The sequence below is a fragment of the Leptosomus discolor genome, chromosome 8 (genome assembly GCF_034619465.1).
Source record: "Leptosomus discolor isolate bLepDis1 chromosome 8, bLepDis1.hap2, whole genome shotgun sequence".
Classification (NCBI taxonomy): domain Eukaryota; kingdom Metazoa; phylum Chordata; class Aves; order Leptosomiformes; family Leptosomidae; genus Leptosomus; species Leptosomus discolor.
Window position 1 is genome coordinate 31,134,482 of NC_141398.1, and position 27,151 is coordinate 31,161,632.

Here is a 27,151-nt window from a genome sequence, read left to right on the forward strand (position 1 = left end):
AAAAGGTATATAATTTTGAGCATTTAAGTAGTATCTGTATATTACCAGCTTTAAACTACTGTGTTTATACAGACATGAAAAGATTTTTGCAAGTGTGTCTCATGTTCAGTAAGATTTCGACATGGAGGACTCCTTCCACGTGGTGTCAAGATTGTATTTACCTTTTGTGAAAGTGCAAAAATGCACATGCTACCAGTAACCCACATCCCTTGCTCAACCAAAAGTCTCTCTCATGAAAGTTTTTGCCCTTCTTATTCTTGCCTCAGCACCACTGTGTGTTTTTTAGTTCAAAAGCATTTCCCTGAAGAAGCATACACCTTCCTCACTGGTTTTTGTTTTAATGCAAACCTCACAAGTGGGGCACTGGGAATTTGGCATAGTTTGGTTTTATAGAGTGTTTAACACAGTACCTGTGTTTTGTTTGAACATGCTTAAACACTTGCTTTTGATACTTTCTTTCTCTTGATGTCTTTGTTGTTTAATTTACTCTTCTATGTTAAGTTGGTTTGCCTTTCTTTTTTGCTTTTCTCTCCTGCTCTTGACGTTTTTCATTCTCAGAGCAGCAAGTAAGATGTGCCCTGCAGGTGGTGCAGTTAATTTTGCTCCTTTTATGGCATGTGCATCAGACTACGTTCAATGTAAAATTAAAATAGTAGTCTTTTTTTGGCCATTAGTTTGTTATAGATAACCTAAATCTGTTCGCATAGAATCACTTAAGGATATTTTCAGAGTGATACTGCCAAATCTTATTTGGCCCAAGCTTATTTTTTGTAGAAAGTGAGACTGAATGGCAGAGGAGGGCTTTTTGGGTTTTGGGTTTGTGTTGTTTTGCTGTTACAACAGGAATTAACTGGATAAGGAAAAAATCCATAAATAAAGTAATAAAAAAATAGAATACAGCCCATGAGCTTGAATGTTTCCTGTTGATTGGAGGACACAAGTCATCAAAAAAAAAAAAAAAGGACCGGAGGCATTTTTATTCTTTGCTTTTATGACTTAAGTCAAAGTGGAATTGTAGACGTCTTTAGTTTGTGACGTTTGACTTTACCATGGCCGTAATGTGTTTCCAATAGGGCAACAGTGGCAGGAAGTATCTTAATTAAGGAATGCCCTTCTTACATGCCATGATTATTTCGATGACCCTTTATATTGAAAAAGACTCATTTCAGATGACTTGCTTCCACTAAGTGTCCAGCCACGACTAGTCCTGCTGTGCTGCTAACGAAATTTTACAGTCAGTTCTGAGTCAATATGTAGGCACAGACCATTCTTACGGAACAAGTTAATAAAAAATCAAGTCACATTGCAATTAGACTGCCTGTTTAGGTTACCCTCCAGTGAGTAATCACATTTTATCAGAAGAGCAGTTGCCTTTAAGGGACAGTACAGGAAGCAGAGAATACTGCTTTTTTGAATCATCTTTTTTGAGCATTTAAAGGTGACATTTTTGGAAAGCAATCTTGTTGCCATTTGGGGATAAGACCGTAACTTGGAGTGGGAGGATTGGAGTTTTGGATTCAGTAAGCAGGATTTTTGTTTGGGTTTTGAGGACATTTGTGTGGAAAGAAGAGTGTCTTACCTGTTGTAAGTGTTGGTCTGTATGACAAATATTTGGTTGATAACAAAAGTTTTAAAGGCTGAAAATATGAGAAAATTGTGACCCGGGATGCCGGTTGAGTTTCAAGTAATTAATCCGCAGCTAATCCTGTCATTGCATGCTTGAAAGGAAATGTGGAAAGGAATTGGACTATCATGAAGCAAAAGGATTTCTGCTCAGCTTTGAAGTTCTGTTTTGTATTTGCGTTGTGAATGAAGGCAAATAAAAGTGCAGAAAGTGGTGATATTCATAACCATAAATTTATGGTTGACTTAGGAGGCATCTAAAAAGAAGGAGTGACTTGAAAGCCTACAAAAAGTGGTGCCTTGATGCTTCTACAGAGTTGTGTTGACACTGGAAGGAAAGACACAGCGCCTGAGATGTCTGCAAGATAAGGGGAATCCCTTGGTACAGGTTGAGATGTTAATTAGAACAGAACCAACTTGCAGAAGATTAAAGAGAGCAACATACCCACAGAGTTGTATCAAAGAGGCTGCTGGCTGGGGGGTGGGGGGTGGGGGTGGAAGGTATGACAAGAGGTGATCTCCTTTTGCAAGTAACTATCTTCACAATCTCTCTCTTCGTCATGAAGATGTCTTGCAGGACTACTTACCTCTTTGCACTGCATGATCTTGGCTTTTCTTTCAACTCTTCCTGCACTCAGTCCCTTCCCTTGTTCTAGTCATTTAAATGAATTACAGATATGAAAAGCTCTCTCCTATGGGGAGGTGATTGATTGCTTATTCAACATACAGGGCTTGATTCTGCTGAAGTCAATGGAAAGATGCCCCATGGCTTTGATGGAAGTTATGTCAGATTCACATGGGTGATAAACGTCTCAAGAGAGAGCCTGCTATTGGGGAGCTTGCAGTCAGGATGTTGTAGTTGGTCACCAAGCAGTACAGGAGAAAAAGGAAAAAAAAAACCCAAGCCAGATAGATGTACTTTTTTCTTGTGTCAGGCCAGAAGCCCTGCCCCTGTCAAAAGTGCGGTGTTGTCTTTTCTACCAAATCTAAAAGAATTTGCACAAATCTGGAGTTGCCAGCTGGTACCTGAGGAGAAATGTGCTTATCCCCCAGTCTGAGGAAGAGGATGCTGGATCTCAGTGGCACATGCAGTTTTTCCTGGCTGTTCAGATTAACAAGCCCAAGTTGTGTTTGGTTGGACTGAACGCTGCAGGTGAGTGAAGCATAAGGACGTGAGAAGTGCCCTGCTGCGTTAGAGTAGTGGTACATGAGCCAAGTACTCGTGTCGCCAGTGCAGCGGTAGGATGTGCTATTTAGGGTGAGCAAGTGGGCCTGGCCACTTCCTGCAGTCTGTTCCTCTTAATGCTGCTATCAGCATCCACAACAGCTGCATTGGGATTGCGTGTTAGAGGGCACATCCCTGCCTGCTCACTTTGCTCCCTGTTTGTGGACCTGCTATCTGCAAGCCTCTCCGATAGCTTTCTGAACCCGCTGATGCTGTCTGCTTCCAACCTCATCTGGTGTCAAGCTCCAGAAGTTCGCTACCTGCTGTGTAAGGAACTATTTTTTAATCTGTTTTCAGCTGATCCCCTGCTAGTTTTGGAGAGCCCTCCTTAGTTCCAGTATTGCAGGATTTGGTAAATTGCAGTTCTCTCTTTGTGCACTCTCAGCTGCCTTCACAATCTGTAAATCCCAATCATAACACCCGCTTCTTTCCTTCAAAATGAGAAGCCTGAGCCTTTCTGGTGTCTTTTTACAGGGCAGCAGCCCCATTGCTTGGATTGGGTTTGCTGGGTGCTATCTGCAACACGATTATCTCCTTCCGCCAGCATGGAGACCAGAAGTGGTACACACACCACCTGAAACAACGGCACATCAGGGCTTTATGCATCAGCGAAGGGACACCTTTGCTTCTGGTACACCATGTTTCTTGGCTTTAGTTTGGCTGCTGCTGTAGGCCAAGCCAGTGATCCTGGAGCCTCCTGCCTGAATGTGCCTGCCGGTACCACATTCGGCATCACAAGGCATATTTTAGATTATTTTTCCAGAGTTGTTTCACCTTATGTTCCTCTGCATTGAAGCTCACCTGCCATCATATTGCCCTCTCTGTTTTGAGAGTTTAGCAGTGAAGGAGATTTATTGCCAGCTCACACAAGGCTTTGTTGCAGGCAGGCAAGTGGCATTTAGTCAGAAGGACAATCTGACACAAACCAAGGGTGAGCGCAGTCACTCAGGGTTTTTCTGTGCTGACCAAATGGGATGGTTGCAAAAAGAAAGCTCAGCAGATGGTGGTACATGTCCCTTGCCTGAAAAAGTGTTTGCATTAAGGGAACTGTGGCTGTAAAATGTTCACACCTCCAGGAGAGACAGGGTCACTGTGTGTCACTCTGAGTGGGTTTCCTGGGAGAGTTGTTGAAGTAACCAACCTAAAAGCAGCAAGAAGTTGGCTCTGTGTGTCAGGGCAGTTAAAATTACAAATGAGTTGTTACTCTCGACCTCAGGGTAGCTGCTGATCAGATTGCACAAAAGTGTGCACAGGATTTTCCTCTTACATTTCCAAGCTCTGGTTTGTTTGGGAAAGTCTGCTGTCTTCCCAGCCTCCCTCATCCTTTCTTCTTCTTCTTTTAATATGGCAGGTTGCCTTGCAGTGATTCAAATGTAGTAATACAGGTCTCAGTACTAGTCTGGCATTAAAATCTGCCATGCTGGGGACATGTTACAACGTGATTTGATCTTGCCTGTCATGAAGAGACTAAGTTGCCTTGTTACCATGCTAACAGCCTGTAACTTCACAGGGCTGTAGCACGGTATCTGGGGTGTCACGTGGGCTCATCCTGCCTGTGCAGACAACAGATGGCTATAGCGTGAGAGAGGAAGACTCATGTTATAACATGATCCCCTCACAGAACAGAAGTCTGCAGAAAGGCCTCTGAAAGTGCTCGCCTCTGAGGATCTTCATGGCAGAATGAAACTAAAATGCCCTACATCAGTCTGTGGAAAACTTTCTTTGTAGTCAGAGAGATCCTAATGCAGCTGAGCTGGTCGGTGGGGTGAGGAGGCAAACGTTTCTAAAGCCGCTCAGATGAGCGCTGCGTGGCACGTAGGATGGGTAGGACTTTGGTGGAACGTAGATGTTGTTCTTAGCAGCCGGCACCGGGCTGGTCAGAGTGGTTCGACCTGCCCCTGGCAGACAGAGCCTTGGGCCACGGTTGGATAACACAAAGCGCTTCTTGGACATACTGGCTCAACCTGTTCCCAACCATTCATCCCTACAGCTGTAGCTGACCCAGCTGCCCAAAAAAATGAAAAGGGCAAGGGGAGGGACCGGCAGTTGTGAGATCAGTTCCCGGATCTGGCTGGCGGTACGGCCCTAAAAGAGCACATTGATGCAGCTGAGGTGTGGAGTTGGCAGCATCTCCTGGGAGTTGCTGGGGATAGATGCTGTTGAAATTGGCTTTGCTGTCAAATGCTTTGTGTCTTCAAATAGCAGCTTTAGACAACAAGGAAGGAGCCCAGATCCTATACTGTTATAGTTACCGCGTGCACTTTGCAGCACAGCTTAGTGTTTATAACTGGCTTTGCCAAGTGGTGTTTAATCATGTTCCAAAATCGTTCAACAGCTTTGGACTTGTGGGCTCCCTCCATTGTCCAAGAAAAACGTATTTCAAAATCAGTGGAAGTAAATTAGCCATTTAAAATTGTGGCTTAGTTTAAAATGGGGTTGTTTCTCTTTTTGTGCTTGTTTTAAACAGTGGATGAGTAGCGTGCTTGGGGCTCACATGCAGAGCCCATGCAGGGGCTGTACTTGGAAGTGAGTAAATCATCCAGATTTCACTGTATGCAGGAAGGAAAGGGAATGAAGGGAGATGCTTGGATGGTGTTTGGTCAGCCATAAACGAAGCGAAGCTTTAAGATGAGGTGTAAGACAGGAAGTGCAATTCAATAGAGTGTCACTGGGAACAAGTTTATAGAGGGTTTCTTTTGGTCTTGTTTTAAACCAAAACAAAACCAGGATGGTGGTTTTGAATAGGATTCAGAGATGAGGAGGCTGTGTAAGTAATGGCGCTTGTGCATGTCCTTGCTGCATGGAAAGGAAGGGAATGGTCTGAAGCACCTAAAGCAAACTGAGGACATCTCACCTGGATTGCAGCCATCTTGCATCTGCCCCAGTCAGACCTGGGGAGGGGACCTGTACCGGCGGAGAGGCATACAATGAAACTGTGGAGCAACTTCATGAATCGCCCAGTTTCATCATGTTAAAGCCACCCTGTCTTTGCCTCCTTGGGGCTTTCTGAATGCTCCCTTCTTGCAACAAAATACAGTTGACAGAGGAGAGATGTGGGATGGGAACGGGGTAAGGGATTATCTCTTATGTAATACAGAGACTTTGCTAAGGAAAGATCCATTTCTTAAAGAGGCTTGCCCCTCATGTGAGAGGGTCGAACACAACTGTTCTGTGCTAACCAGGCAAATATTGACAAAGTAAGTATACTCAAGCAGTGAATTTTCCGATTAGCATTTAGAGTTCATCTTTGCTCTAGATAGCTGCCACTCTGTGATCCCTCCAGAAATCATGTGAGCTGTGGGTATAGCAGGGGACTTTTTGTTTTTCCAAACTGTTCTAGCTGCTTGTACCTCTGAACTACATTTGTGGGTATTTCCTAGAGGACAAAGGGCTTGAAACTATGTTTTCAGTGTCAGGCAAAGTTTTAACAGCCGCTCCAGAGCCACAGCTCAGGGTAAAGCAAGAGTTGCTTGCTGCTGGGGGTAGGCCTGAGTGCTAGAGCTGTTGTCTGAAAGATACTGAGGAGATGGTATATATGCTGATTGTATTGCTGGCTCTGCAGCAAACTGTCCTTCTGCTAAATGGTGGAATTTGCTATAAGCTGAAAGTCTGGGATTCCCCCCCTGCCACTTAAATGCAGATTTCCACTTGATAGGTGTGGTCAGACCTAGTCCGGAACACTTTTCTTTGTGTCAGTGACTTTACCTGCTCTCTTGAAGGTACTGGGGGATCATACCTTGTGTCAAAGGCAAGAAGTGGAGTTTTTTCCAGAACTGATTTTCTCCTTTTCCCCCAGATATATTCAGTTCCATTTACTGTCAATAGTCCTTTTCTGTCTCGAATGTTTTCATTTCAAAAGGCATGCAGATACGGCCAAAGCTCCCTCAACTGTGGGCTAATTAAATACTTAACTTGTGTATGTGCATGTGATGTAATGAAGGTAGCTAAATTTTAGTGTTTAGTGTGTTTACAGTAAAAACGGGCAAAGGTAACCCACAAAATTTTGCAAGTTGACTCCACAGGTTGGAAAGATGTTCTCCGGTTTGTGGGTGGAAGTAGAAGAAGCATTGTGTGAGTGGGTCCAAAAAAATCCCAAATTTACTAGACTGCCACCACCTAGTGGTGGCTGCGTCTATTGTAAAATATAAGACTAGCTGGGATTATTTCAGTTAATGTAGGGAAAATAGTAAATCATCAGCTCATATGACTGATAATACCAACTGCTTGTACAACGTCCATTTCCAGTGCTCTGTCTGTTCCAGTTTTGAGCATTGTTTATGTGATGGGTTTTCTAATGCTTCTCTTGGGATGTCAGCGATGTTTGGCAATAAACAACACTTGCTTTAAAGTCACAAAATACTTTACATTACAACACCCTGTTTTATCTAATAACTCCTTAGCATCTCAAGCTCTACTCTCTGTTCCACCTTAGTTCCAGGAAAAAAGAAAACCATGGGAAAACAATCAAACCAGCACCTCCCCACCTTGATCTGTATCTGCTCTTTTATCTGAAACTTTCCACATTTGGTGTCTCTCTTGGTAATTTGGTCTGTGTATGCAGGAAAGCAGTTTACTCCTTTCTCTTTCTTTCTTGCCACCTATAAAAGATTAAGCAGAGTCTTCTGACTGGGCTGACTGAAAATTGCAACTTGAATTGTAAATAGACTTGAGCAAAACAGTCCTTTCCACAGTTCGAAGAAAAAAATATTTTGGCTACAAATATATAGTGGTTTCTTTCATGCAAGCGGAAAAGTTTTTGGATTCTCAGATGGAGTCCTTGAGGTTTTGCTTATGAATATATCTCCTGAGAAGTTTGTTTTTTCCTGGGAGCTGACGAGGCAGCAGCTGAGGTACCAGTGGTTGCTTCATGTTGCTTTCCTGCGTATGTCCCTACCTCCCTGCTCATCTCCTCTCTCTCCATTACCTTGCCCATGTTCTTTGACTCTGATGTCAGAATTGACATGAAATAGTGTCACCTTCTTGCCTTCACTTCGGAGGGGTGACACAAACTCTCATTGTCTCTCATGGCAAGGTAATGTATTCTGCTCCCACGGTTGCTGGAGAAGTGGTGGTGGGTGGGAGCCTTGGCAAGCGAATCCCTCCACTCTCGTCCTCTTGACTCGCCGAGTGTAAATGCCTGTGGGATAACAAATGGACTGGAAAGCATTTTACAACCTGAGTAAATGAAAGATGGGAAAGGGGTGAAAGAAATGGCCAGCCTTTCCTGTGAACGCTGCTTTCCTCACCACCTGGATGCAAGCGACTGCTATGCCCCGTAAATCAGCAAAATTCTGGAAATGAATTACCCATTTGAGAGGAGCTCAGCCTCATTGGAGTCGTGTTTGCCTGGATCTGAAGGCTCAGTCAAAGTCCTCCTCCTTGTATAAGGTACAAGCCTGCTGGAGTTGTATGGCCAGCAAGGTTTCTGTTGCTGCAGACAGACATGTAAGCAGGGAAAAAACAGTAGTCTAGGCCAAGCCTAACCTCTGCTGGAGTGGATGGAGCAGCTGCCAGTGCAAGACTACCCTTGCAGCCATCCTTTGCACTGCAGGAGAAATCCCACATCGGACCTGACACGGCCATGGTGTTTCCCACACACCTTTTAGCTCCCCTGCTGCTCTTCCAGTTCGGCTGCAGCAGAGCTGGGCTGATTTTCACCCATCCCGATCAGGCAGGATTTGTGCAAAGCAGCTCGCTTTTTCACCAGCTGCAAAACCAACTGCGCAGGTGGGGGGTAACCAGAGCAGCTTGACTAGTTGGGAACTGCTGCTTTACGATATGCATGAAGTTTCATAAGAGGACTGTGCAACTCCTTTTCGACAAAGAAAATGGCGGTAAGAAGGAAGAGCACTTACCCAAGCACATACGTGTGTCAGAAGGTTCCCAGCTACATCCCTACCTGAGTTTCGAATGTGTTCATTCACGGGTGGTGAGCGGGCTTCGGAAGAGGAAGCCTGTGTGCATCTGTACTCCTGGGGTCTGAAGTGGTCTTTGCCCTTCGTGAAGGCATGTTGTTTAAATTTTGCATTTGTTTTTCTTGATGTCGACCTCATCTGTTTGCCGGTGCTAGTAGGGCCATGTCACTTACCTGTGCAGCACCTATCCCTTGGAGCGTATCTCTCGTGTACGGGAAAATGTAATTGTGGGCCAGCCATGCAAGAACAGAGTAACAGCTGGGAAGGGGCCCAGGGCACAGAGGAGAGGAAAAAAGGAGATAGAGTTTGGGTATGATTCATTGAACGATGATTACTGTAAGAAAAAATACATGGTTTTGGAAATACTGGAAGCGGAAGAAGAAAAAGTTAGGGAAAATTAGGGGAAAATCAGAAAATCGTGCGTGATATATAACGTGTTGAACATAGAAGTTAGGTAGGACTTCTGCATTGGTGAGTTTAAAGACATTCTGGTTTTGGCTTGCTCTTACTTGAGTGCTACCAGCGTGTATTTCCCTTGTTCACTTTGCTCCTGATATTTCCTGTTGGAAAGCCAACTTACTCTCTGTCTGCTGTCTTGTATTTGGTTAGCGGAGAGTTACAAAACATCTCTTGGTATGACAAAAGAGGAGCTCTTTCCACCTCAGCCTCCTGGTGCTGTTCACCCCTCTCTATCCTAACAGAGCTCACATGGTTTCCTGACGTCACTGGGGATGGGACAGGGTGGCCCATGCCTCCCAGGACATGCCCCCCACCTTGCTGAGGGTAAGCACCAATGGCAAGGGTACAGCAGCCATTGTAGGTGCTTTCTGTTGGTGTCACTTCAAGGTCTTTGCACCTTAGACCCTCTTTGTCACTGTTTTTGTCTCCGTCCATCATCCTCAGATACGTCTTCATGATGGTAGCAACCAAGGGCGGCTGGGGAGGAAACTCCTCTTCCCTGTTGTTTCCCTCCCTCCCTAAAGGGAGCGGTGATTACAGGGTCGCTTCAGTCCCAACATAAACCTGTGCTCTGGTCAGAAAGACCCTGTGTGACGGTGAGGGCCATGCAAGGGCTGGGGCGGGAGCGGGTAGCCTAGGAAGGACAAGGAACCTTCCAGCAGCAGCAGGGAGTCACATCGGTTGCCATTAATCCTTCTGTTCCTCCCTGCGCTTGGGCCAAGGGGAGGAGCTGCCAATGAGAGCCAGATGTGCTTGTCCTGCCCCCGAATGCAGTGTGTGGAGGGGGGCAGCAGGCAGGAACCCACAGCCGTGCTTCCATTCTAGACATCTTCCCTGTGTAGGTACAGCCTGGGTTTGGCTTCTGGGCTCGCTCCCTTGCCTGTGCCAGCAGCTGTGAGACCCGACTACCTGTGTGTAAGCAGGAGCACCGTGCGTGGGCCCGGCTTCTCACACTTGCCTGGCTCCCATTTCTCTGGGTTGTGGAGTGGTGCTTCCCTTTAATTATTACGCATTGGCATTTCAGCCTGATTTTTAGAAGTGAGCTCTTTTTGTTTATAGCAGCTTGCTTTTTTTCTTCTTTTTTTTTGCCTTAATACAGCCAAGAGACAATCAATGAGTCAAAACAGAATTCAAATGCGGATTTGTAGGGCACTTGTAGGTGACCTTTGTTTTCAGATGCCCACATCCTCAGATTCTCTAGCATTATACACAGATTATGGCTCAGTTGCGTGTTTTAATGGGCAGATAATGAGATGAGCAATGAACTTTGTGGAAAGCTTTTGTGTCATCCACTGTCTGTGTAAACGGATCTGTTTTGATTAAAAGGTGAGATTATTTTTTTTGACAGGTCACTTCTACCCCTTCCACCCCCTCAAGGAAAAGCATATTGAGGATTATGCTCTATTAAGTGATCATTCACAATTACTGGAAATGCTGCTAAGCTTTGACATTTGTTTAATGGCCATTTGTTGTCACTTGTGCGAGGAGGACATGGGGTCATTGCAAGTCATGTTGCAAGATGACATTCAAACTACTAAGTGCCTGAGAACTATCTTCTTACCTTCTGTCATTGCTCCTTGCTTGTGAAAGAAGCCTTCAATAGGAAATCTAGGCAATTTGGAGACAAGCACATGTTGTACTGTGTCAAATGGAGAACTTAAACTGCTCTACTAGAGTTTCTAAATCCCTTTAGTTACTCAGCAGCTATCAGGCTTGCAGATGGATGCCGAAATGCCTGGTAGGTTGTATGCTCCCATGGCTGCATGCTGTTAACCAGAAGGAGGCAGGGTGCAGGACTTAAAGCAAGGAAAGTTTCAACTTGCAGAAAGCGCAACTTGCAAAGTTTGTGTCCTGGAACAGTTGCTGGGAAGTGGCACTGGGGATGCAGTTACATGTGTCATCATCAGCTTTGGCCTCCAGATCCAGTCCAGCTTATTTCCTATTGACAGGTACACTATTTGTATAGAGCTTGGAAGGGGTACAGCTCCAGCCCTTTGTTCTTCTTGAGCACCTTATCTGGTTTAGTATTTTGGACACGTGTTACATCTTCAGCAAAATTAGTTCTACAAACTGGTAAGGAAACAGAGGAGGTCATTAAGGTGGACATCTTAGGTGGTTTTGCCTTCTTGTTGGAGTAACCGTGAAACAGCGAAGGGTGCTGCCTCTTACTGCATCTTGGCTTTATGTTTTGGTTCCAGGATGTGTGTCAAAGAGTGTGCGTCAAAGACCCACATGTGGATGAACTTCTGCATTTTTTGCTTCTATGATGTATACCCAACTTTTTAACTTGACCTCTGTGTTGTTGTTGGTGCTAACCTTTAACATTTAATTGCACCAGTTGGTTGCCTGAGGCCTTCACATGTCCTTTGAAAAGCATTTCCTGCTACTTACAAATTAGTTTGATTAATATGTGGACGTATATTGCTTCGATCTATGTCCATATTGTTCATACATGAAATAATACATCCATATGTCTCTGTAACAGTGTGTTTGTAGTAGTAGTGACCTCAACTCTGGTGTCTCAGCATTTTGTGTTCTGTGATAAAAGTGATTATATTAAAAATTACTTCAAGAAACTGCCAAGAATATGAATGTGTTTTAGAAAAGAAAGCATTTTGTTACAGTTTTTTTAATCATCTTGTTAATTGGGTTCTGTGGTGTTTTGATCTCTTTTCTGCTGTAATTTATTGGCCTGGGTCACAGATTGGAGAAGCAGAAGTTGGGACACTTGATCAGAAGCAATGCTCGTGGGTCCCTGTGCAGCCTTACCACTGGTAGCTGTGAGTTAGCAGAGAGCATCCCACTGAAAGTTTCTCTGTTTACTTGCAGACAGCCAGTCTGATGCAGAGCCACTAGCGGCAGGAAACGAAGTCTTGGACCTGACCTCCTGCGAGAAGGAACAGCCAGAGGAAATAACAGACCTACCAGAGAGTGAGTGCGGCCGCATGGAGGAGCAAAAGGCTGACTCCCTTCTGGCAGAAGAGGATGCTGAAGAAAAAGGAAATGGATATGAAGAGGGTCCTGAGGAAGATTCTGTAAGTAACAAAAGTCTTGACCTCGATTTTGCCAGCAAATTAATGGACTTCAAGCTGGCAGAGAGTGACCAGAGTGCAGGCAGCAGCTCTCAGACTGAAAGGAAGCATGCCTGTGACATTTGTGGCAAAACCTTCAAGTTTGCTGGCACTCTTAGCCGTCACAAAAAGGCCCACACTCGTGAGGACAGAAAGGATGAAAGGAGCAGTGAGGATGAAAGCAAAAGCATTCAGGATGATGCAGGAGCTCCCTCGATGCAGGACTCTGGTCTTGAGCAGGAAGAGTCTCCGATGGACTTGAAGGTAGTGGAGTCTCCTGTGGACTGTGAGGCAACAGGAAAGGAGAATGAAGAGAGCGAAAGCATCTCTGAGGGGGAAGGCACAGAGAGAAAGGCCACTGAGAAGAGCAGTGATGACAGAAAACCAAAGACTGATGGGGCTAAGAGTACTGCAAAAGCAGACAAAAGAAAGAAAGTCTGTACTGTGTGCAACAAGCGTTTCTGGTCTCTGCAAGATCTGACACGACATATGCGGTCTCATACAGGTAAGAGAAGGCTTGAGAGCAGAACAGATTACAAGCAGGTCTGCCACCAGACTGAGGCTCTGCTCTGTAGGTGCACGATGGCTGCTAGCACTTGAGGTTGGAGACACTGCTTTTAGTCCTACGGGTGTCTGCAAGGTGTCTTCTCTGCCCCAGTCCCCCATGCTGCGTACAAAGCCTGTTGAGGGAGTGGGAATTGTCACCACTGCCTTACCTTCAATTCCCAAACTGTTTTTCCCCATGTTTGTTTGCAGAGTTTAGAGGTGAGGGCAAGTGTAGAGATCCCCAGGCAGTTATTCACTCCAGCTTTTGACTCCCTTCTTGCGTTGTGCATGTGGCTCTACCTCTTCCCAGTATGCTGATGAGCAGTGGAGAAACCTGGCAGTATATGATAAGACTTCATCTCTGAGTGAACGTTTAGAGAAAGAGTGTCTGGTTTTGTCTGATTATCTGAGCCTCGTATGGGTAATGTCCTGGTGATCTGTGTGACTTGCTGCTTAGGTGAAAGGCAAAGCTACAGTGGATACCCTGCTCTTCATTCAGACTTGGGCAGGGAAGGTGCAACACAGGTAGTAAAAAGTTTATCCGATGACTTGAGTCAACAGTTAAAATACGTGGGGTTGCATGATGCGATACAGAGTTTGCGGCAGTGCCTTGCAAATGAGATGAAGCCATGAGCCAGCTCAAAGGTAAATTAATCATTCATCCTTATCAGTGATGCATTTTACCTGTCAGTGAGCTGCTCTGGCATGGGAAGACTGGTGAAGTTTGACAATTTGTATCTTTTGAAGGTGCTCTCTGCTGGAGACAAGATCTTTGCGATTAACAAAATATTTGTGCTGTAATTGACAGTGGTGTTTAGTAAATGACACCAAAGACGAGTGCCTTAACCAGACCTTTTACCCTTCTAAATCATATCGAGTGCAAAATTGACCTGTTTTCTTCTGGCATTGAGCCACAAGTGAAACAGGAGACAGATCCTATTCTTGTGCCTATTTTCATACTAATTCAGAAGCTTTGGGAAGATGCTGATATCTAAAGTACTGAGCTTTACCCCCAAATGATGTGTGCCCCTGGAGATTCCCATACTGTATGTTTTAATTGTTTTCATTGCGTGCTGAGCTATGTGGGCCTTGTCGGTATGTTTTTTTTCCCATTTGTTTCTCTTTCTTCTTTGACACTGAAGGATGTTTTAACATAGAATAGGTGTTGAATAGGAACCTGGGACAGTGCTTTCTTCGGATTTGATAAATGTAAATACCACCTACCCCCACTGCTAAATCAGCATGTTTTCAACTTAGGATTTTGCCTCAGTACTGTGGGTTGACTCTCCTCCTCCTTCTCTCCTTCCCACTTGCTCAGGTGTATTGACAAAATACCATCAGGTTGTCATATTCCTTATACTTCAGTTTTAATGTGTGGGTTTTTTTAAAGATAGCTCGTAAGGTTTTGGAATTTCTTTACTCAGAAGAGGAACGTCTGGGACATGAGGAAGCATGCGAGGAACCTCTGCCTGCCTGCTGAATGGCAGTTGGGCTGGAAATTATTTGTTCCCCCAGTGCAGGCTGCTTCCCAGCACGTAGCTGTGGGGTGCTCTGGTGCTCACCCAAGTGCAGGGTGAGCCACAGTGCTGCATCAGCCACAGCCAACTGCCAGATGGGCAAAGGCTGTTGGCCAAAAATGCTCCTGGGGAGCTGTGCCCTCCCTTCATAGCAGATGCCCGAGCAGGACACTGGAGAGAAACTTTTCTAAGAAGCGTCAGGCTTTGCAGAGACAGCAGGACCTACCTGCACATTTCAGCCAGCCGTCTCAAGATTGTGATTGGTTTTCTTTTAATGATCCCAAGCGTTATTACAGGTGAGAAATGAGCCGTGAGCGTCTTGTTCTGTATGCTCATTAGCACACGATGGTGTGTTGATGGAATTGCAGCACTGAAAAATCTTTAATAGGTGCAATTGGAAACAGAGAATGAAGCGGTCAGGGTGGGACCTTCGGTTCTCCAGGGCAGACAGCACCTTGAGGCACTGGCTTGGTTGGGACTTTGGGGGGAATTTTGTCTGTGGGGCTGTGGTTGCTTTGTTTTCTGGTGCGCTCGTGCTTAGGAAAGTATTTGAGCATTTCAGGTGCAGAAAGCAACTCTGAGATCGGAGCAGACTGACGGTTACAGCAGAGGATGGCTGCAGCTGCTCTGCAGTTTAAGATTGCAAAATAAGAGGAAGAATTTTGTTCTCCGAGCAGCATTTCTGGAATGGCCATGAAGAGGTTTTTGTGGGGCTTTCAATGTTGCTCCTATCCTAAAGCACCAGCGGGCTGAGGAGCGCCAGCAGCTCTGTAGATAATATCCAGAGGCAGGCATTCTTCACTCGGTCAGTAGATTTTGATCACCTGTAGCAGACACCTTCCATGTCCCATGAATGCCTGACAAGTCTAGGTCCTTTCACAGCTCTGTGTCTGTTTTGGAACATGGCGATACTGTCTTCTGCTTCGCAAAAAGAGGAGGGGCTGCTGTGGCAAGGGTAATTCCTGACAGCTTCTCTTCAACTTCAGGGAGGAACGTGCACATTTTATCCTTAGTCAGCAGCTAAGAGAGGGAGATGTTTTATCATGTACGGTTTGGTTCAGGTTTTGAGCGCTGTTGATCCCGCTTACCTGGGCAGTATCCTCATCCTTCCATCTCAAGCCCTCTCCGTGTGTGTTGGGGCTGACCTGTAGCAGGGAGCCCCTGTGGTGGGCTGGTTTCACAAAGGCTTTTTGAGCTCCAGAGGACAACTGCAAACTTTTTCCAGAAAAGTTGCTTGCTAAATTAGACAGGATGCTAACGAGCACCTGAGGCTGATGGTCTTCCTCCCTCCTTAGTGCAGGGCCATACCAAGCTTGTAGAAATCTCAAGATGCTTAGTTTTATTTTTCATTTGTGCCTTGGGGGTTTTATCTGTATTCCTCCTCGCATGCCATCAGCTAGTTTGCTAGTATAGGAGCAAAAAATCTGCATAAATGTGATATCCACATTTGATGTGGATGCTGAATTTCCACAGTGTAGAGCGTCTTAACGCTGCTTGAAACAAGAGGGAGGCGTGTTTGTGACCTTATGGCTGACTTTGTATTTTAATTCTTTTCTAGGTGAGAGACCTTACAAGTGTCAAACCTGCGAACGGACCTTCACTCTGAAACACAGCCTGGTTCGTCACCAGCGCATACACCAGAAAGTCAAAAATGCCCGAAACCATGGGAAGGAGAGCGACAAGGAGGAGACCCAGTCGAGGTGTGGAGAAGACAGCGAAAATGAGTCTAGCCACAGCGGCACCAACCCCATCTCAGAAAACGAATGCGACTCCGCGGGGGGCGTCAGTAGCCATACATCCCTTGTGGGAAGCCGAAAAGAGTCCCTGGCCGGCACGGTCAAGTACTCTCCCTGCAGAGAGGAGAGGCTGAGCGGGCAAGGAGCCGGAACCTGCCTCGCGGAGCCCACCAGGAGCGCACAGAAACAGACCGCAATAGACCAGGAACCTCGGGGTAGCTCTGAGCACGAGAGGCCCTCAGGTTTCATTCCAGACTTGCTGGAGATGCACAACAAAAAGTCTCCCGTGAATCACATCCTTGCCCCTGCAGACAGTGCACCTCAGCTCTTGGGGGTTGAATGACTGGCTAGGAGGTTGGACCTGTCCCAGCACGTAAACTGAAGCCAGCAGAGCGAGGTTTCTGGAGTCTTGTTTTGGAAGAGCGACCTATAGCTGTGGCAGACTGGACGCAGTGCCATATGCCTTTCAGTATAATAATGCAAGAGACTACAGTATATACTGATTTGAGTGCCTTACTACTTTATTAGATCTTTTGGTATCATAGATTTTTTCAAAAATGATTTTTTTTAATATTTTAATGAATTATTTGGAGAGGACCTTTTTCATTTAAGCATTAATGTTACCTTTTGTATTGGTGTGCGTGAGCTTGTTCTTGTATATCTGTGATAGTCGCTGTGTTTGTTCTCTGAGCTGGAAATGGGGGCAGTGGGGTGGGAGGCCCTTGGATACCACAGCCAATAACTGGAAGAAAAAATATGTGAATTTCATATGAAATAGTCAGAGGAGATGCAGACGAGATGTTGAGTTTTTGTTTTTTTTCTCAGTAGATGTTCTTGCATTTGCCACATGGTGGAGCGTTAAGCCTGTTCCAGGCCTGAACAACGTGGCGGTTGAAGGTGTTCAAAGTGGTTCAAGCCAAAAGCAGGAAACACGATGAATTTCAACCTCACACTTATTTCCACTTTTCAGCATTAGACATGGTCTTCTGAATCCTAGGGGGATTTTCTGGCCATCACGGACTGAGCGTGTGTACAGAGAAGAGTTACATAGCAACGTAACCTATGGAAATTACGCACCCGCTGTTATATATGTTTGATTTGCTTCAGTATATTATTATTATTATTATTATTTTATTATTATTTTATAAATCCATCAGTTCGCTTGTCTCTGCAGTCAGCAGAAACCAATGGGCAATATTTGCCCACGCAGCTTGGATCCCCTCTCAAAATGGTTTTGACTTAACGCTTTCACCAGCTCCTCTTCCTATGTTGCAGCTCTTCTACTGTACTTTAAGTGAAACCCTTCCTCTGACCGGAGAGTCAAATGGAGGCCAGCGAGTATCATCACACCTGTACGGGGGAACATCTCACTCGTGGTGGGGTGCGAGTGCGTGTGTGGGTGCATGTGCATGCGTGTGTGTTGGGGGAAAAAGCATGCGAGAACAAGGGGGCTGGATAAGGCCCCTCCAAGCGCATGAGAAAGGCACTGCGAGTGCTAGATTAGTCTTGTTGCAATCGCAGCGGTGACAGCGTGTGTTACTTAAAGAGCAAAGTTATTCCGTCTTCCAGTTGAAAGCAAGCAAGAGAGAAATGCGAGCCTTACCCTCGTCTTGCTACTGTCGTGTTCTAGAGCAAGAAAATACTACTGGTAATAAAGCTACAGATATAAGTCATGTTAAAAATAAATAAAATAAATAATAATAAAAAATTCTTCCTGAGATTTTGGGGTTGATGCTTGAAGACTTGAGGTGTGTGTCTAAATTTCCTATCAATAGTTTAACCCCTTTAATGCTGGCAGCTGGATTTTCTCCATATGGCTCCTGTTGCCGGCAACAGGTGACATTCCAGCCACCAGTATTGGAGGGGTTAAGCGAAATGTATCCTACTGTAGCTGCGCATTTCTAGGAGTGCCCAGCGTTTTTGTTGTCCTTGTCCTTGTTGTCCTTGTTTGTTAATTGTCCTTCAGTCATGACCTCTGGGACAGACAGAGCCATAATAGCATTGCCGGAGCCTCACTGTGCTATTCCACCACTGCAGCCCCAGCCCAGCCCGCACTGTGACCCTCCCTCCCTCCCCCCGCAGAATCGCTTGTCCTGCTCTCACCAGACGTGGAGGAAGTGGGCCTCGGACCCAGCCTATATTATATAATATATATATATATATATCTATATATATCTATATCTATATTAAAAATTCTCCAAAAATTTCTGGAGACTGAAATCTCACTGTCCAGAATTCAAAGGAAGAGAAACGTTCTCGAGTAATATTCTAGCGAATAGAATAAGAAAGAATGGTTGAGGTATATGTGATTTCTATTTTTTTGTGTGTGGTTCGTTTGTTTTGTTTTGTTTTTTTAAAATAGGGATGTTTGAACCAGTTCAGAAAAGAAGCTGACACCAGATGTAGATAAATCAGTCACAACCAATGATTCATTTGAAGCTCTACCCGGGTGCATTCTACTTAATTAAAACCAGTTCACGCATCCCTTAAATTGTTATTACTATTATAATTATAATAATTATTATTATTATTATTTTGGGTATTTTTTGGTTTTTGTCATTTGTTTTGGTTTTGTTTTGGTTTGGTTTTGCAACTCTCCACACTAAACTGCGCAATACTGTGGGGGAGAAGCCATTACTAAACTATATGCTGCAGAACGATGTAGCAAGTAATTAATTCCCAGCAGCCTGCCGGGACATCTGCTAGCAATAATCACTATTGATTTAAAGCTTTATTTAGCCTTTATCTATATCCTAGTAGAGTATAAGGTCTTGCCACATTTTATTGACATTTTTATTAGTTGAGTTTGACTGAGAACCGTTGCTGTTGTTGGGTTTTTTTTGTTTCCCCTCCTCCCCCAATATTAAACTGTGAAATTTATAATGTGTTTAAACTATGGGTGAATCTTAGGCTTTAGTTTGCATGTTCAGCTAATTTGTCTCTACGATTTTTGTTTGAATCTTTTTATTTTTTTTTTCCTCTCTCAGGGCTTTTACAAAAAACAAAAAAACACAAACAAAAAAAGGATCTTCTGAAATTCTTTTGCCTGAGTTGCAATGGACTTAACATTGAGATAATTCAATCACTACATTAAGCACTTGACTGTGAAAGCGCAAAAAAAAAAAAAAAAAAAAAAAAAAAAACAAAGGAAAAAGAAAAAAAAAAGAAAAGAAAGAACCTTGTTTGAGGCTGTTGTGAAATAACTTTTGGGGGCTATGTGACAGTCTGATTCCATTTTCAGAATGATTCATCATCTTCTCTCTCCTCTCTGTGTGTCTCCTTTCTCTCCTGTCTCTCTCCACGAAGGAAGTTTAATCCTAGTGATTTCATCCCATGCAGGAAACAGTAATAAATGTGTAGAATTCATATTTTTCTAAAGGGAACTTAAACTGCTGCTACGAATTGTGTACAAGACTGGTTTATGCCACATGAACAGAGAATCACACTTTTGTTTTGGTACTTCTATTCCTCTTTTTATTCAGTTGTACAGTACTTCCAAATTCAAAATAAAAAGTAAAAGTTGTTCTGTATCAAACCATCTAAGCAATAAAATGTTATATTTAAAAATTACAGGTTACAAAATGGACGTGGCTCTTGTGCGTTTGTTGTTGTTTTCAGACTTCTCTGCTAGAGGACAACGTACAAGCCGGAGCTTGTCTGTGCAAATAGCATCGGTGTTTCTCTTCCTTCAGTCGAACTGAGTTTGAACTGGAGATGGTTGCAGCGCTCTGAAAATTAATTTTGGCCACCGTTTTCCGGTAGCCAGGCCCCTTTGACACGGTGCTTTTCTCTTGGTGCTGATTTTCCTGCACAGGTGTTGGGTCAGGGCTCTCTTTTTATTAATTGTAACCTCATGATCACGTAAGTGAGCGTCCTTCCAGCATGTTGTGGTGATTTAACAGTGTATCGGTCGTTTTCTGTACAAATTAGGTTTCTGCCAACATAGTTTTCTTCTTGCATAAATGTGTATGGCTGTGGAATCTTCAGGATGTATTCAAAAGCCATGTGCATGTTTCAAAAAAGAGAAATCCTTTGTTTTAGCTTGTTGGAGCCGCCTTAGCTGCATTTTATATGCTTTCCTGTAAATAAAACGCATTTCACAGGATGGTGAGCCAAAGAATCAGGTATCTGAGTTGCTTATCCAGCTCTGGAGGCCAGGGAACTGCAGTGAAGCTGAAGCATCCACATCTTCCTAAGTCCTGGTGGGATGGTTCTTTCTGGTAGAGAAGGGAACCGGCTTCAGCATCGGAGACACCCAGGGGGTGTAAACTGCTGCTGCTCTCCTCCCGCACCTTCACAGAGGTGAAAATTCCCCACAGGCGCTGGACCTGGCCCCTCGCCGCTGAACAGGGACAGGTTAAAAGCAAAGCAGACAGACAGACAGCTCTGCCCCAAGCTGCAGATACCTGATGAAGCAGGGCTCTCTGAACTATCTCTGGGTGAGCTGAAGGGTGGAAATGAGATTGCTGAGGGAGGAAACCTGCAGAAAATCACTTTCTTCCCTCTCCCATCCACTGACCTGAGAAATCTCCCCTCCTCTCGTGAGAGTGATGGGAAACTCACGTCTGAAGGGACCTGCCATGAGGTGTAAAGTGAAATGGGATGAGATTAAGTGGCTAGGAAGTGATTGTGACTGATTACTTATGAAAGAGGTGACTTAGAAAGCACTTGGTTCCTGGCCATGGAAGGGTACAAGTGGTGTGCCCAGCCCTTTTCTCCTTCTATCTGAATTTGACTGTGACCATTCCTGAGTTGGGAATTTCCCTGCTCACCCTGCAGGCCAGCTGAACTTCGCTGCTTGCTGGCATTCCCCTCTCCCTCCTCCTGCCTCCGCTCTCCTGCCTCCGCTCCTCCCCGCACTAACAACTCTGGAGGCAGCGGTAGCTAGAGCTGGCCTGGGGCTTATCAGAGGGATGGGGAGGTGGTGATGGCGTCTCCGCGTGTCTCCTCCAACTTACTGCTTCCTTGCCTCACTCCCTCAAGCTTTTTCCCCCCCTATTTAAAAGGTGAAGCTGCAGGTTAATTCTTTACATGGGTGGAGAGAGGGGCACAGCCCCTGTGTTGTGGATCTATCTCAGCAGCGCCTCAGGCACAGAGTCCATGCGCTCAGCCTACAGCATCAAGGTTTGAGGAAGACCCAAGTCCTCTGCCAGCATGGGGATGCCATGGCAGCGAGGGGCACCAGGAGAGTGGTTTTTTCCAGGTATGCAGTATGAACCTGTGGGCTGCAGGTCATGGGGATGGGCAGGAGGGCTGGTTTGAGATAGGAGGCTTGGGTGAAAACTGGCAGGATGCGGAGCCCAGTTGGAGCATCTTTGCATTTTTACTGCTGCTGAAATGCAAACTGGTAAAAGAGAAAGGAATAAAAGTATTTGTTTTCCATTATCCAGCTGTCACAAAGTACCCAGCATTTGAGGGATGGGAGGGCTGCATACCTACACCTAGATCTTCAGAAAGTGAGTACAATGAGAAATTATTTGCTGTTGATACTATTAACACAGTGTTTTGCCCTGTTGTGTTGAAAGAAGTCTGTCTCAAAATTAGTCACAATTCAACTAGCAAAGGTGGCAAGGGGCATACGTTTACCTTTCCTTGTTCAAAAGCCTCTTGGTTCGGGGAATCACCCATGCCTTTTTCTTTAGGCATTTCTGTAGAGTTATGATAGGATTGAAAATGCCACTTTAGGAAACCCCGAGGCTTAGGACTATCTACAAAAAGTTGCCGCAAGACCCCAGCACAGAATAACTGGCACTTTCTGTATGTCAAACAGTCTAAGAATCACCATCTTTTATCAGCCACTCTGATAACGCAGGAAAAGAAAAGGACGGAGAAATGCATCGGACTGTTCAATCAGGACAGCTCTAATTGCTGGACTGTGGAAAAATGAGTCACACTGGCATTTCCCAGAACTTGGGTACCCAAGCAGCCAACATCAGGGAGGAAAGTGAGTAAAACCTGTACAACGCACCAGTATCTTCTGGTGATGTGGGTCACTCAAGCTCTCCAGCCTAGGAGCTAGGTAAAGTACTTTTCCCCTCTATCCCCTTTCCTTGGCAGTAATTGCAATCCCTGGCGCAGGGGAGAGGCTTCCTGCACCTCTGCTGCAACAGCGACTCGGGCAGGAAGGAAGATGCCGGGTTTTGCTCTCCAGCCTTTTTAAATAAGGGAACAGCCACATTTTGACTTGGGGGATTTTGAAAACGTCCTTCATGTCAGAGAGAAGCTGAATGTTATGAAAATGGTCCAAGGTTTGGGGAAGGGGGAAGAAAGTGTGTGTGTGTGGAAAGGCATGTATCTCGCCTGCTGGTGGGATGACATGATTTGACTAGTGGCTGACCTGGGGAGATGACCGGTTTCCTGGCTGTGTATGTACTGCAGGCTGGTAGTATCATGTCACTGTGGTGACCCCTGGACATTGAGTCCTGGGTGCGCTCTGGAGTTTGGGTTTGGCCTCCAGCCCCGCACCAGAGCTGCCCTCCTTGCTCCGTGTGCTCACATGCACACGCAGGGAACAGGGGAAACAAATGACCAGAAGCATATTGTTGTCACTGTCTGCAAGTCAGTGACCGCTGGCATGGGCAGATTTGCTGGCAGATCGCAGTATTTCCCTAGTCTTGGGCAATTAGTGCCATGCTGGATTACAGAAAGTGGAAATAGCCCTAAAATGACAGGAGGTTCAGCACAGCTGGGATTCCTGAGCCAGCAGCTCTGCTGAGGGGGTACGCGGTTGCAGTCTGTTCCTCTGGTTTTGAAGAACATTAGCAGGAAAAGTGTTTTGCTCACGCAGCCCCCTCCAGAGCCTAAGGCGTGTCCTCCAGATGCACTGACTTGCGCTCAGCAAGTTTGAAGCTCTTGGCTTTTCTCAGCATGGCCACGCTGATGTCTTTCCTAGTCACCTCAGCTGAGGACTGTGTTATTGGGAAGGCAGTCTGAGTTGATTTAACCCCTTCTCACCAGTCCTGAAAGGACAATTTATACCATGTAAGCACAAGGTGTTTCTCCTACTTGTTGAGTGGGTGTAGACACCGGTGCTGTGTGCCCTTGGCCCTCATTTGTCCTGTGGTGAGCACGTGTTTGCTTGGGACTTCAGAGGACTGGGGCAGCGGGGGGCACACCACAAAGAGGAGTGCTCTGGGGCAGTTATTTGGTGGTTTAGGATCTCTCACCAGCTGCGACAATTCCAGGTGCAATGGCTTCAAGGGCATCCCTGTGTGCTGCCAGGGCTCATCAGTGGCTTCAGCTGGGCAGTGAGAACTGTTTAAAGCAAGGGGTGGGATGAAGAAGTAGGAGTAGTGCTGTATTTGTGTGGTGCTGAAGCAGTAGTGGTTCTGTATTGTAAAAAGATATCTATGGAATTCTTTTTCCAGTAAAGTAGGTAGGTTGGTTTGGTTGGTTTTTCCCAAAGAAATTATGTGGATTAAGACCTGAGAGAAAGATAGCGGAGAGAGAGGCAGAGGGAAGTTGGCCTCCTCAAAGGCAGCAGTGAAGACACAGGCTGATGGCAAGTTACTGCATGGAATGTGATGCATAACGGACACAGGGACATCCACCTGGCTGTGTGTCACCTCAGGTAAGTGACATGTAACCTGCACATGTGTCACAGTGTTAATGGGATGCCTGACAGGGAAAGTTGGTTGAGTTCTCTAGGGGAAGGGGCCAAGCTGCCTTCATTTCAGAATCCATCTGAAAGTGATTGAAACTAAGTAAAGATGGAGTTGAGAAGCCTTGCTGAGGTTTTCCAAAATTCCTAGTATTGCCTCCTACTTCCAGTTCTGAAGACCCCTCTCAACCTAAAAAAAAATTATCCCATTCAAAGGAAGCAGGAGATTTTTGTATGTAAAATACTAGTAAGGGGGAAGACTTCTCTGGCTCATGGAACCTCACTGTGTAGTGCGGTAGAAAACCTCGTAGCAATTCTCTGAGTAGTAGGAACTGAAAATAGTTTTCTCTTTTGCTGTGCTTGTTTATTTCTCCTGCGTCAGATTTGCCTCTTGTTTGGCAGGGAAAGCTGCCCGGAGTGTATGCGGAAACTCTGGACGATGGGTGTTTGGAATAGTCTGTTGTGGAAGCATTTGAACTTCTCTAGGGCCTTTCAGCAAAGGGTTAAGAAGCAGTTTACGAACATCAGTTAATAGGAGGCTGTAAATAAGAGAAGTTTGCTGGAGAAAAGGCTTTTCATCATGAAAGGCCTGATCTGTTTTCAGAGTCTCAGAGGTTAACGCAGTAAAGGCTAGCTCTGCTGTGGGAGGACTTTCTATCAGTATGTTTTAGCCTGTAACTGCACAGGGAGCGTGGCTGTGCTACTCATAAAAATGTGTGAAAGTTCGGGCAAAATGTCAGCCAGAAGAGTCGCTGGCTCTACTGTGATGTGTGATTGAGCGGCTGGGATACGAGGAGCAGCAAGACGTGCCTCCAGTGACTATGCAAAGAAATGGTCCTGTGTGAGGATGGGGGGGTGGGGTGGGGGGGTTGCACAGGGCTGGCAGCCCTTGCCCTCGGACAAGGAGTGGGCACAGGAACGAGTTCAGTTACATTTGGGTAACTATCAATGTATTAACCTTTCCTCCCATCTCCTGTTATCTGATTGTGCAGAGAACGATGACAGCTTAGATTCGCAACTAGATTTGTTGTTTTAAATGAGCAGCAGCTGACTTAATGAATCTGCACCCAAAACAAATATTTGTATTGCGTTGGGGTGATGGCAGTGCCAGCTGTGAGACGTAGGCTTGCTTTGACCAGTAAATATTCCTCCCAAGTGTTTGCAACTCAAGCTTTACCATGTGACCTGTGCTTGGGAATGAAGTGACTGGGTAAAACCTGGCTGTAAACAAAAAAGTGTAACCTTGTTCACTGCTGCCTTCCTCTGTTTCTACTGACGAGTAGCCCTGGGACCACGTGTCCTCCTATCTTCTACCTCCTCCCCAACCGCTGTCTCGCACGCTGCTGCGGAGTGAGGTACAATACTTGCACACTGGCTCACTTTGCTAGTAAATACCTATTTGGTGGTAAGATACTTGACACAGTTTCACTTGTTGCCTTGACGTTTCTATGACTGAAGCTTTACAGGCTTCAAGGCTACACACATCGGGTCCATTATACTCCCCCCGTTGGAGAAAATCAAACTATCAAGCTGCCTGTGTATACCCAGCAATCTGTGAACAGTTTGCATCACAACACAGTGAGTTTGATTTTTTTTTTTTTTAATTTCCTGTCTAGATCGTTATCTGCCAGTATCTTTTGGAGTTGAAACCACAGAGGCCTTCTAGTGCAGCCACCTGAAACCCAGAGGCAGCGCTGAGCTGGTTCGAAAAGCTTGCCAGGGTGGTGGGTAAGGGAAAGGAAGGGATCTGGAGAACTGAGCAACCTGTGCACCTTGTGGTAATGTGTTTTGGCACACGCTACAGAGCCATGTGCTGCTTTTAATGCATTTGGTTATTACTTTTTTGGTGAATGCACCTCTCAAACAGTTTTAAAGTTTTTCCTCATCCAAAATATTCTCTTTGGCAGCTGTAAAACACCTGCTTAAAAATGGAGGTACTTAATTTGAACACCACTTAATTACAAGCGATGGCAGCTCCTCCCAGGGGTCCTGGTGGCAGTGTTTTGCCCAACTGCAGCTGCGGGATGTTTTGCAGTTTGTCACCAGATCCTTCGTGGCCTGTACTTATTACCGCTGCAGTGAATCAGTGACATCTGTTTTGGTGCAAGTCTACAAATTCAGCAAAACAGCACTGATGGAGTGATGGCCCTTGGGGATTGTCACTAAAGGGGAACTGGAGTAACCACAAAGTGCTGCACCTAACCAAAGGACCAGTAAATGACACCCAGTGAGATGCTTTTCACAGAAGCAGAGGGAGTTCAGCCTCAATGGGATGTTGGAGGAACACCTTGCCCTGTGTGAGCAGGGACTAATGCCACTGAGCGAAGCAGCCGTCGTTCTGGCTGCAGCTGGTGCATTGTGCTTCATCCTCGTCGTACCATGTACCTGGGGGTGCTGGTAACAGGGCGCTGCGGTACCACAACCTGCCAGACTACTAATACATTGGAAAGGAGGTGGTCCCTGCGTAGTGTGGTTTTTAAAACAGAAGCTAAATCCTATTTCAGTTAGTTTTGTTCTGGAAGACTGCCTTTCCTGTGGTGCCCAACAGGGAGATGTGCTCCCTGGTTTTCAGGCAGCTTGTAACAGCAACCTGTCAGGGTAGGTGGGGCAAGGTGTTGCTTCCAGCTGTGAGAAATAACTCTGCTTTCCTTGAATGAACCACTATTACAAACAGCCAAGCATTAACTAAGTCTTAAATACTGGCTCTAAAGAAAACATAATGCACTTCATAATTGAGTCTGTTAGGGTATTTACACTCGCTTCTAATTATAACCTGCTATTTTGGTGACCACGTTTGCCAGACGGTATGCAACAGTCAACAGACACTATTTTAACTTCCAGCTTTCCTTTTCCAATGGAAACCTGCAATAGGGTATTTTAAGACTTTCCTCCTTTTTGTGTAGACTCCTGCTAAAGAAAAGAGTTTGTTCTTCCTTTCTGTCTCTTGGAAACTTACTGGAAGATGATGCCAGCTGAGGGTGGCATCAAGCATGGTATGGTCCTGTGCAGTGCTGGCTTCTGTAGTGCTGTGGATCCAGGCTCGTGCAGGGGAGTACAGGTCATTGTCCTGGATGGACTGGATGCTGATTCAGCTTTCACGGAAAAAAATACTCCAGCTGAAGACAGAATGTGGACCTATTTGTGATTAAACACTGCTGAGGTGCACATGGAGTTAAAAGGCCCAATTAGCCAACTGCAATCACAGGAAGCCTTGAGGGGACCAGGAAACCAGATGACAGAGGCTGCGTGTGTGCAGCATCACTATTATCCCTCAGCCTGACCCTCTGGGTGGCTACAGCCCTGACTCTTTTTGGGAAGCAAATGCAAGACACCACTTAGGTTTCACATGGTCAGTCATCTTAAAAGCAGAGAGAAGGGCAGTGCTCAGACTGACTTTGGTGACCAAACTATAGCAAGGGATGATTAAGAACAGCCAGGCAGTTCTCTAGCCCCTCCCTT

General features: G+C 45.5%; 1 protein-coding gene across 1 annotated transcript in view; it reads left to right on the top strand.

The window, feature by feature from the left end:
* Positions 1–16,889, top strand: part of RREB1 (ras responsive element binding protein 1) — a 64,424-nt gene extending 47,535 nt beyond the window's left edge. The window contains exons 8-9 of the mRNA XM_009956100.2: positions 12,052–12,798; positions 15,915–16,889. Coding sequence (XP_009954402.2) covers positions 12,052–12,798; positions 15,915–16,435 — 1,268 coding nt within the window. The 3' untranslated portion in view covers positions 16,436–16,889. The remainder of the gene's footprint in view (positions 1–12,051; positions 12,799–15,914) is intronic.
* The last annotated feature ends 10,262 nt before the right edge of the window (positions 16,890–27,151 follow it).